The 12,531-nt window shown below is 35.0% G+C and overlaps 1 protein-coding gene across 1 annotated transcript; it reads right to left on the bottom strand.

Moving 5' to 3' along the window:
* Window positions 9,752-11,448, bottom strand: LOC18786898 (probable aldo-keto reductase 2). The gene is made up of 3 exons (XM_020557164.1): window positions 11,237-11,448; window positions 11,053-11,155; window positions 9,752-10,267 (listed from the first exon to the last, which is right to left on the bottom strand). The coding sequence occupies exons 1-3, from the start codon at window positions 11,446-11,448 to the stop codon at window positions 9,929-9,931; spliced, it is 654 nt and encodes a 217-aa protein (XP_020412753.1). The 3' UTR covers window positions 9,752-9,928.

Below are 12,531 nucleotides of genomic sequence, written 5' to 3'. Positions count from 1 at the left end.
ACATTATCTATTTTAATTACATAGAACTATCTTTCTTTACTGTCAAGTTTGTTTTCCGTTAACAGTGAAGTAATGCACTTTTGAAAAAGGTTTCGAGTTTGAAATTTTGTTTCTAAATCGTATGTTTTCCATTATGTTGTTGCCAAATCAATCAATGTTATCATGTACTAATTTCTGTCTCATAATTGTTTGCCTCTTGTTGGAGGATTGACATATGGTATTATCCTATTTTAAAAACAAGACTTGAGTTTTCTATTTGAGTGTTGGTATTTGTACCACATTTACTAATCATATTGATGACCACTTCTCTAATAGAGGTGGGTCCACATATATATGCAGAATCCACCTCTATTAGAGAGGTCGTCAACAATGTGGTGCAAATAATATTATTGTATTCCAAACCAGGGAACCTCATGTTTCTGTGGTAAATATTGCAAAAAGGCTTATTTGTTGAATGCTCGCAGTTTGCTCACTCAAGTTTTAAATGACTTAATCTCCCCCCCTCCCAAAACTTCCATTATGTGACCAAGGTTGCCCCATTCCGTTAGTTTTAAGCTTCTACCACTAGTCCAACCATTTTGTTGTGAAAATGAGTATAATAAATATATTTAAAGCTTCCTAGAAGAACCAAAAAAGAAATACAAAATATTAGCTTTAAAACCCTTAACACATCTTTTTTTCCCCATTTTCTCCAGCCACTCTTTCTTTGTGTGCCACATCCTCTCCTTATTTTCTTCTCGAATCGATCTTTCTTCTCCTTCTCTATCTGTCTGTATGTTTGTCTCTCTTATCTTCTTCTTCTTTTTCTCCTTTTTCCTCTCTTCCTAGCCGTCATACTCTAGGCATGCCATTCGTGTCGTATTTGCAGTGTTCATGTCAAACCGCTAAGAAAAGCGAGTTGACATGGCATGACCCGATAAGAAAACTGGTGAAAAATATCAAACACGAACACGACCCATTACAATTCATGAATCACACGACACGATCTGTTTCACCCATTACAAATAAAAATTTGAAAACTCACCACGTACAAAACCACATTGTAGGCCCCTCTCTTCTTTCTCTCCTCCTCTCCCAATCCTAATAACTCAATCTCTCAACTTCACAAAATACCAAGCCTAAATCCATAAAACTAAAATTTCACAAAACATAATAAATGAAAACAAATAAATCACAATTGGAGTTAAAGATATAAGCAAATCCGCACCAAACCCACAAAATAAGTAACAGACAAATCAAACCCACCACGCAAGTGAGAGAGATGTGAGATTGCAAGAAGAAAAAGATGAGGCTAAGAGAGGTTCTGGGAAGAGAAGGGAAGATTGACAGAGATAGAGCAAGAGAGAGATCGCAATAAGAAGAGAAGATGAGGTTGGAGAGAGAGAAAGTGAAGTGTTATCCGTCAAAATGAAGAGACGAATGCTAGGGGTAGGGATTTTAGAATAGCAAATTACAAAATTACCCCGCTTAACTGGTGGATTCGTGCGTTTGTGAATAAACAAAGAAACAACCCGTTAGCTTAACGGGTCAACACGATATCAACATGACCCGATAACCCAAATCCGAATACCTTTTTTTTTTCTCTTTTTTTTTTTTTTTTTTTGCGAATTCATGTTGTGTTAACAAGGAGCGTATAATATTGCCAGATCTACCGCACTCCTCTAGGATCGAGGCCATACTTCTTCTCATCTCTTTGCAGCCATCTTACCCCCACCTTATCTCATCTTTCCTCGACGTTTCCATCGCTAAGCAGAGATCTGCTCTCTTCATCTCAATCTCTCTCGCTCGTAGTTGTTACTGCACTAATGGCATCACCCAAAACGGACGACTTCCAATCGAAGCCAAAACAGCTACAACCGACAGGTAGCGAGTTGCAGATGATTTCATTTTAGCCAAGTCAATAGCCACTCGCCCAGTACTCGGTTACCTTGTTTCGGTTCGGTTGCCAAATTGAAACCACCCCTACAAGTTATGGCCATTTTCCCCTGGGTTAAACTAAACCTTGTTGAGGGGTTCTAAATATGTTTTTATCTTATTACCAAATGTACTAATATCAATTATTATACTTTTTAAGCATCTAGATTTGTATCTAATGGAATGGTGGTAAATTATATCATGTTATTTTGAGAATCATTAACTTTTTTTGTTGAATATATTATTTAAGAATTCCATTCTTCGGATCTAGTGAAGACAAAAAATCAAGCCCATATAATACTCCAACCTCTGTAAATAGGAGAACAAAACCCCTGAAAAAAAAAATTCATCTATCAAACAGAAATCAAACACAACAAACCTATAAAAATAAAGAAAGTCATTCGCACGCCAAAAAATTGCAATCGGTACATAAACCTCAAAAAAAACAAATTAGCATACAGAGAAAGTGAAACAGATAGCTTGGACGGGTCTCTAAAACATGATTCTCCACCAAATCTACCTTGTTGGATTTGTCACTCACTGCTCACCAAATCGACCTCTGACAAAATTGCTCAATCCCAAACCCTTGAGCTTTCGCAAGGAGAGAGAGAAGAGTTCAATATCAGAGATGACTGAGAGCTAGTTGTGAGGGACACTCATTCTGAGGTCGTCACCACGGCGAGAAGCACCATCTGTGCTTTCTTTATGAGAGTTAAAGAGCAGAGAAAAGAACTTTGGGGTTTTTGCCAACCGGAGAGAGAGAGAGAGAGAGAGAGAGAGAGAGAGAGAGAGAGAGAGAGAGAGAGAGAGGTTAGGTTTAAGACTTAGTGAAATTTTTTAAGGGAAAAGGGTGATTTTTTTTGGGAGAGTTGACCTGGGTATAAGGTATCGATCGTTAAAACTTTTACTAAAAAAAACTAAAAGATATATGGCATCAGTTCAAATATCGATCGATGCTAATTCTATATAAAGGCATTGGCTTAGACTGCCCAGTATTGGTTGTAATGTCTTTACACCCCTATGGCCTCTCTTTTTATAAAACTTATGCCTAAGAGACTAATAGCATTAATTTCATGTTACCAATGCCTATTAAGTGTTGCCTAAAGTGAATTTTGGCATAGAGAATGTGTTTTGTTAATTAAATTGTTGAATTAAGTTAAATATTATGCCTCTATGCTTGCTGTCATATTTATGATTTTTGAGTTAAATATTATGTTTATGCCTCTATTATGCTGAATTGAATTGGGAATATTTTGTTTGTTGTCCCAATTTAATATTATGCCTCTTTTATAATTTTCAATAAACCACTTGAATTTTGTTTTAGAGCTTTAATTTGATTATGTTTACATTGTTTATGCTGTTTTTGAGTTGAATTAAATATGTTTTGAGTTAAATATATAATGTATTAATGTCCCTATGTTCTTGTCGTGTTGCGTTTGATAAATGGAGTCACATTAAATATGTTTAGCCTGTCTAACATACCTAATGCCTCTCCCCGAACACAAACTGAAACAACTGAAACACAACCTCTAACTTAAACACAAGATCCCAAACATGAGGCAATTATTGTGGGAGATAGGAGGAAAGCCCACAAATCGATTGTGTTGTTACATTGCCCAAAACAAATAAAAAAGGATGGTAATGAGGTAGAGAAGATTATAGGGGTTTGCAATTATTGCAAGATGAAGATGTGGGTGGACCCTAGAAAAAAAAGGGACAACGGGTTTAAAAACTCACATAGAGAGGCATCTCCTCTCTATCAAGAAAGTGATGCAAATCAACTACCTTGACTTCGGATATAATGGGAAGTGGATTGGTCTCTCGCACATTCAATCAAAAAAAGGGTGAGTTAAAGATTGTGAGGTTCATCATTAAGGATGGGCATCCTTTTAGATTCTTTGAAGGCTCAGGTTATAAGGAAATGATGTATGAGGTGCAACCTCGATTGAAGGTACTAAGTAGGAAGAAGGTTGCCGAGGGGGTATGTGAGTTATACATGATTGAAAAGGTAAAGATAATGAGTGTGATTGGTGAGCAAAGAGTTAGTATCATAACTAGTACTTGGACATCAATGCAAAACATAAATTACATGGTTGTAACGATCCACTTCATGGATAGTGATTGGAACTTGTACAAAAGAATCATTAGCTTCACAAAGATCACTAGTCACAAGGGCATTAACATAGGGAAAACCCTATATGCATGTTTGGCGGATAGAGGTATACACAAGGTGTTCACAATTACCGTTGATAATGCTTCTGCCAATGATGGGGCAGTTGAGTACATGGCACAAAGCTTAAATGCAATGAATACCTTAATGTTATATGGGAAGTACTTGCACTTGAGGTGTTCTTGTCATATTCTTAACTTAATTGTTAAGGATGGGTTGAAGAAGCTTAGTGCCTCAATTTAGGGTACAAGAAACTGTGTGAAGTTTATTCACTCTTCTTCGGTGATGTTGAAGAAGTTTAGAGAGTTTGCCATTGCATGTAGTATGAACAAGATGGCAAATGTACCAATTGATATGCCTACAAAGTCAAAGTGGAAATGTAACCTAAAAAATGCTTGAAGGAGCATTCAAGTATAGATAAGTCTTTCATAGGATGGCCTATAGTTGTGAAGTGTTTCAAGCAGGGCCGCCCTTGGGCCTGAGCGCTGAGGGTGATGGCCATTGGCCTCCGATTTTTGGGGCCTCAAATTTTTTATTTATTAAATAGTAATAAAGCATCACATTAAATAGTAATAAAAAATTAAGAAAACAAGTCCCATTAAATTTAAAAACAACAAGGGAATCCAAGAGACAGACCTACTTGTTCATTAAATTAGTGAACTTGACCGAGAATATCAACCAAAAGAGAGACCCACTTGATTAAATTAGTGAACTTGGCCACGTTTTGTGTGTGTGAGTTTAATATGCTATCGCCCCTTTCAATAGAAAAGGTCCTAAAAAAAATCATGGAGTGGGTGAGTGGCTTTTTGGATGGAATATTTGTCTGCCCATGCGATCCTCATCTGTCTCCCATGCATGCCTTCTCATGATTTCCCACAGCTGCTCCTTTCAAAACTCATGATTTCTCAAAGAATTCTATCCCAAACACCTCTCAGCTATCAAACCTGTTAGACCTGTTCACAGGTCCAAAGCATCAACTTCTTGAGCTTAAGTCGAAATTCTCCCTTCATCAAACTTGTTCCTCTTCATCTCTACTATAACATTCCAAAAATTAGCCCAATCGAAGAAATTGGCACCTAAAATGCAGTTTTAGTGCAAGTAGGCCATTTCTGCTATGTTACTTGGTATTTTATATTGAATTGCATGTATGCTGTATCAAATTATAATTTATATAGATGTGTAGCATAGATTAATTGAAGTTAAAGCTCTACAAGATTGAAGCTATTTAATACAACTTAAGTACAAACTAGGTTGTATTGCTTTTTTGTTGTTGTTTAAATTTAGTGTTTTTTTTGTCAAATTACTTTTGTTCATCTTCATTGGTTGTGTTTGATTTGGTCACTTCATTTGTTGTCTGTGACTTTCTAGATTTAAGATTTGTAGTAAAAAATGGTTAGGAAACATGAATCTAGAAGTAAAAAAAGAAATAAAATGTGAAAAATAGAACAAATGATTCAAACTCAAAAAGGAGCTCTTGATAAGTTTTTGAAAACTAGTTCTTCAATTAACGATCCATCTAATGAATAATTAATGAATTACAACAACCAATTACTCAAGAAGAAGAAAATTCTAGAAAATGAAGAGATTGATACCCTCATTGAGAAATGAGAATGTTACAAATGAATTGAATGAGAGGTTGGTGATCAATTTCAGAATGAAAATGAAACTTAACAAATAAGTCATTCTTTGAATATCTATGATCCAAAAATTTGGGATAACATTGATAATAAAACAAATGATATTTTAGTAGAAAAGGGTCCTGTAAGAGAAAGTAATATCAAGTTTCCTGTGGATGGGCTCTCTAGGCATTTTTCATATTCTTATTATACAAGAAAGTTATCAAATGGGGAGGGTCGAGATAGAAAATGGCTAGTGTACTCAAAATATGTAGACTAAGTATATTGTTTTTGTTGTAAGTTGTTTAAATCTATGAAAACTAGAAGTTTGTTGGTAAATGAAGGGCTTAATGACTGAAAATGTTTAAATGAGAGGCTTAAACAACATGAAACTAGTATTGAGCATATTGATAACATGAGAACTTGGATTTACTTGCAAATTAGATTGAAAAAGAATGAAACAATTGATAAAGAGCTACAGGTGCAAATTAAAAAATAGAAGGAACATTGGAAATTGGTTTTAGTAAGAATAATTTATATTGTGAGATGCCTTGCTAAAAGAACTCTAGCTTTTTGTGGAGAGGATGAGAATATTTACCAAGATAACAATGGTAAATTTTTGGTGCTGGCTTGAATTAATTGTAGAATTTGATTTGGTATTGCAAGAGCATTTTAGACGTATTCAAAATAATGAGATTCATTATCACTATCTTAGTCATAAAATTCAAAATGAGTTGGTTAGAAGTGCTATAACTGAAAAAGATAGAAGATTATTTTCAGAATACTTGATTGTACTCCGAATGTAAGTCACCATAAGCAAATGACGTTAATAATTTGATGTATAGATGTGTCAAATGCTCCCATAAAGGTAGAAGAGTATTTTTTAGAGTTCTTGAAAGTGGATGATACATCTGGATGTGGGCTTTTTAATGAGTTACAAGTTGTATTAAAGTGTCTTGAACTTGATATTAATAATGTAAGGGGCCAAAGATGGAAATTAACCCTATATTTCCTGAAAAACATCAAAGTAGTAGGAAAAAAAACAATTTGATGAAAATGACCATGAAGAGACATTTCAATCTGCTGAAGAATCTTTTTGAGTTAGTTATTTTCTTGTTGTAGTTGATGCTGCAACTTCTTCTTTGAGGAGTAGATTTGAACAATTAGTAATATTTGATGTCAATTTTTGGTTTTTTGTTTGATCCTAAGAATTTTTTTTCAAATGAATTATAGTAGATTGCGTGAATGTTGTACAAATCATGAAGCTGCTTTAACACATGATATCGAATCTGATATTAATGCTGATGATTTGTTTTCTAATTTGGAAGTGTTACCAATGTATTTACCGAAAGATAAAGACAACCATTGAAGTTCTCAAGTTTGTAAAAGTTGTGGATTGTTATCCAAATGTCTCAATTGCTTATAGAATTATATTGACTCTATCAGTAATTGTGGCATCTGCAGAAAGAAGTTTTTCAAAATTAAAATTAATAAAATCTTATTTGAGATCAACTATGTCACAAGAAAGGTTAAATGGATTGGCAATCTTATGCATTGAAAAGAATATGTTGGAAAATATTGATTTTGAAGAAGTTACTGATGATTTTGCTTCCCAAAATGCTAGAAGATCAAGAATTTTTTAGTGATTGTTTGTATTTTTAATGTTACTGCTTTTGTTTTTTGATTTGTAGATGATGGATGGAAGTTAAAGCAGCTTTTTGTGTACAATGAAGCCACTTGAGAATTTTTGTTTTGTTTTGTTGGAATTTTAGAAGCTTTATGAACTTAATATGATTTTTGTTGTCTATGGATCATATACTTTTGGTTTTTTTTGTTAGTTGAATGAAATTATTTTATTTAAACAAGCTTAGTTATTTTTGTGGGGCTTTGCCCCTTATTCATAAAAAGAAAAAGGCATGAGCAAATTCACACACACACACACACACACACACAACATGTATACTAAGGGCCTCATTTAATTTTTGGCCATGGACCACCAAAATGTCAGGATCGACCTTGGTTTCAAGGTTACTTTCTAGAGGAAGAGAAGGTTAAAAAAAGTGATGGTTAAGAGAGTGAGACCTCCAAAAGATGATGATTGGGAGAAGGCATTAACTTTGATGCATTTTCTCAAAAAGTTTTATGATGCTAGATTGAAGTTTAATGCAACCAAAACTTGTACATCCAGAATAATTTTCTTAGAATTGGTTGGGCTACAATTTCAAATAGAAAAGAAAATGAAGGATCCTAGAAATCCTACTATGCAACAGGTAGAATCTTCAATGAAGTCGAAATTTGACAAGTATTGGGGGGATCTTTGAGGTTGTGAATAAGCTTATATTTTTGGACAATGTGCTAGACCCAAGGATGAAGCTTCAAATGCTTCAAATAAGCTTTGGCAATCTTGGGGTGAATGCTAGAAAGTAAGATGAGATTGTTAATGAGGCTGTAAAGTATTTAAATGATTTGTATAATGAGTATAAAAGGGTTGGGGGTGGTGTTGCGAGCCAAATTGATGAGCATGAGGTTGCACAAATTGGTGAGGATGTTAATGTCACATTTCAACTAATGCAACAACTTATGCAAAGAAGGAAGGATGAGCAACTCGTTGAGATATCCAATGATGTGGATAAGTATCTTGAATTGGTGGAAAGGGAACCAAACAAGATTTCCAATTCTTTCACAAGTTGCCAATGATATCTTTGCAATTCCAAGTTATACGGTTGCTAGTAAAAATGCTTTTAGCATAAGCAAGAGGATTGTGGATCCTTTTAGAAGCTCATTGCATCCTAAAATGGTAGAGGCATTAGTGTGTACTTCTTATTGGCTTAGGGCGGTTGAATGTATACATTTTACAAGGAACCCATAGATGATGACATTGAATTATACAAGGAAATGGAACATGTTACAACTTGTAAGTAATTAATTTATTATTTTCATGTTCTTTATGCTTCTTATAATATTTTTTTGAACGTAGGGGCACTGAGCGATTGGGTTCTTCTAGTTATTCTCCTTCTTGGGTTAATTACCGCATTATGACTTGGCATTTAGTTGGGCGAAGATGATGGGCAGATGTCGGCATAGGTTGGGTTGGTTTAGGTCCTAATCCGTCATCCAACTCATACATAGCGGCTTATGATTTCTTGGGAGCTGCTTATTATTAGGCCAACCCAAAACTCTTTTGTGATCGCGTTGGGCCGTTTGATTAAGTTAACCCAAAATTAGGAAATTGAAATAATAGTATACAGACTATATTTTTAGCTATTATCAATGAAGGTAATATAATATATTTTCTAAGAATTGATTGGGTTACTAACAAAAAACCTCTTAGTACTTGAGCAAGTAAAATACTATCCTAGGCTTATGCTATTTCTATACATTCTAATTATGAGAAGGGGTCATTCGAGCGTATCTAAATAGGTACTATGTTTACATATGGATCCCTACGTCGTTACATTCCATTTAGGATTAGGAATAGGCGTAATCGGACCTGCTTTTAACATATCTCGCGTTATTTGGGATGGGACCCTATTCACCTCTTAAGTTTTGGTTCCGACTCGTACATAGTGGTTTATGATTTTTGGAACCCAATACCCACTCATTACTAGGCCAACCCTCTTATGATCGGGTTGACCTATTCAATCAAGTTGACCCAAAATTGTAACCATAGAGTTAGGTTAATTGCGTAAAGTAGGGTACCCATTCCTTTTTCACCACGTCCGATCCCCCCTCATATATTAGAATAGTATAGATATTGTATTATCAAAATAGAAAAAGAAAAAAAAAAGAAAATGTTGAGGGTTCTAAAGGAAATGTTATGCTTCTAAAGGAACGGTTGCAGCTTCTAATAGAAATGTTATTTCTGCCAAGGGAAATGATGTTCAGTTAGTTCCAAAAGACAGGTTGTTGGATCTTAAGGATATGAAAAAGGGGATGAAGGAGGTCTTAGAGGTAAGGAGAGAGTGGAAGAGTTTGATCTCTTAAAAATTGCTAGTGACAAAGATAATTAAGTCAAAGAAATAAAATGAAAAACTTCGTTTGACCGCAGATTATTTCATACTTTTGGTTACTCATCCAACATGATGAAAACTGCTTACAAAATGATGAACGTCTCAAAGTCAATCATTACATACCATTTCACATGAACTACTTATTCTCATAACGGTAAGGAAATTTACAAAGCTCACGAAGTACAAAGAAGCATTATGGCATGACAAAAGGCACATGCTCATGTGGCTTTCCATGAAGACACTGGAGGAGTTTCAGAGTTCTTCCAAGTACTAAAGTCATTCTGATATCTGCCACCTTTAACGGCATCGACAGAAGCAAAAGTTTCAAGCTCAGCCAGTTCTTCTGGTGTCAGTTTCACAGAGAGAGCACCAATGTTCTGGTTAAAATTCTCAATCTTGGTGGTTCCAGGTATCAGACACACATCGTTTCCTTGATGATGAACCCAGGCCAGTGCTAGCTGAGATGGGGTGCACCCCTTCCTTGCCGCAAGATCACGAACCTGCTCGAATATTGTTTTATTATGCTCTAGGTTTTCGGCTTGGAACCTAGGTAGATACTGCAACCAACAAAGTAATCAAGGTTAAAATGACTCTATCAAAATGATATGATAAAGAGGAGGCACAATTCAAAGGCCCTGATAAGAAGTCAACATAACTTTATAACCCTACAATAGACTCCAGATGTTGTGCAGAAATCCATTCTTTTCATGGCATTACAAAATATTTGAGGATTGCAGTGAAGAAGTCAACTAAGGCAGGTTCATAATGATAATGATCATAACATGTTATTCCTTTGTTTTTCTTTTATCAACTCGAGTAACACTGTCAGACAGTGCACTGTAAATTACCAGATAATTAGTCTAACTGGGGTGTGAACACAAAAATACAGTTACTTTCTATGAAGTAAGGAGAAGCTGATGGGCAAGCTGGCTTGCATGTTTGTTTCTTCAAATTATAACAAGGGTTGGAAGTGAATTCCAAAAACAAATAAATAAATAATATTAAAAGAAACCATTCTGATTTGGCCTAATTCAACTCTGAGAATTTTTTACCTTAGAACAGGATTATATTAAGAATATTTAAGCCTTGGGACTATCTGGATAAATCAGGGATACTTGGATGCAGCAATTCTAAAAAAAAATTCTGTGTGAACTCAACAAGAGGGTTCTAGCCTGCAAGGAGAGATTACTAAAACTTGTGAGATCAATTACTAAAACTTGTGAGATCAATTACTAATTTGAGAACCTTCTAGGAGATGCAGTGACATTCACAATGCTACTAATTTTCTCTAATGTGCATACACTTGTGCACCTGAAAATATCTATGTGGCATATCAACACACCTTTCGGAAATCATCATTAGGAAGATTTTCAAAGAACTTAGCTCCTGATGAAAAGAATCCTCTTCCTAGAGGACTGTATGCAACAATGCCGATGCCAAGTTCCCTGGGAAAATCGAAAAAAATGAGATTAGCATGAAATTTTACCTACTTTATAAACAAATCAGTTAATTCCATTAAGACTCACCGGCAAGTAGGAATTATATCTTCCTCCACATCTCTTGACCACAATGACCACTCCAACTGCACAGCTGTTATTGGATGAACAGCGTGTGCCCTTCTTATTGTGGAAGCAGAGGCCTCGGATAGGCCAATGTACTTTACCTTACCTTCTTCAACTAGTTTCTTGAGTTCCCCAACCTTGTAAATGACATGATAAAGGACGTTAAGGAATGACATGCATTTCTCAAAATAAGAGAATCATGATGCATGCCAGTACAAAAAAGAATAACACTGACAGTCAAGCATATAAGGAAAGTAACACGGCTACAGCCTACAAGAAATTTATGCTAAAGTTTGTGTAATTTGACTAATTTAGATATGATATATGCACTTAAATAGATACAAAAGAACCTAGTGCTCAATCATGTTAATCAAATGGTGGTTCACAAATCTCCAAACACACCTGCTTAATTCAAGATTCAAAATTTAAAAGATCTGGACTCTAGATGCATAACATACAAATTTCTCCTATATCCAGTGCAAAGGTTAGACATATGATAAAGATAATAACTGAGAGTCAAACAAAGAAAAATCAAGATGAAATATTTTTCAGTTAAAATCAGTAAGAAGATTTACACAAACCATCATCTGAAATTGTTGATAAATAACTAAGAGTAATTCAAACTTTTATAACTAGTTCATCGTCACTTGATGCTTAAAGATATGAAAATATACTCATCGGGAGATTCTCCAATAAGTATTTTATGTTAAGGGATTGATTACATACTTCTAATGTTGGCCTTTGGATTGCCTTCATGAAATATGTTGGTAGTCTCGTAGATGCAATCCAACAGCCAAGCTGTAACTAATACTTAAATACTTATTGGAGAATCTCCCTACACTCATCAATGACAACCTTTTCACGCTTGAACAACTCAACACAACTTAGTTTAGAAAATGGAACTAAAAAGGGGTTCCAGTCAAAAAGAGATGTGGTCAAACCATACTTATACTTCGTAGAACACAAACGAATTTGGATGTGAAATTGATAAAATTGTGAACTAATAAAATGATAGAAGATGTTGTAGATCTTTGAATAACCATGACTTCAATAGACTGGCAGATGCATAGTTACTAATTTCAATTAGTCCCCCTCGAGCACCATTCTTATTAAACTCACGTCTTGTTTTCTCAATTCAATGGAAACTGGGAGGATAGGTTAGAGAGGTATGGACAACGTGGGTGGACATTTTACTTCTAAATCTTGACAGGAAAAGCAAGTGAACTTGGACATTTTTACCTCTAAAAAAATCCAAGGAA

Source organism: Prunus persica, chromosome G2, assembly GCF_000346465.2.
Source record: "Prunus persica cultivar Lovell chromosome G2, Prunus_persica_NCBIv2, whole genome shotgun sequence".
Lineage (NCBI taxonomy): Eukaryota > Viridiplantae > Streptophyta > Magnoliopsida > Rosales > Rosaceae > Prunus > Prunus persica.
Note: the sequence above shows the minus strand (reverse complement) of the source record. Positions and strands in the feature narration are given on the sequence as shown.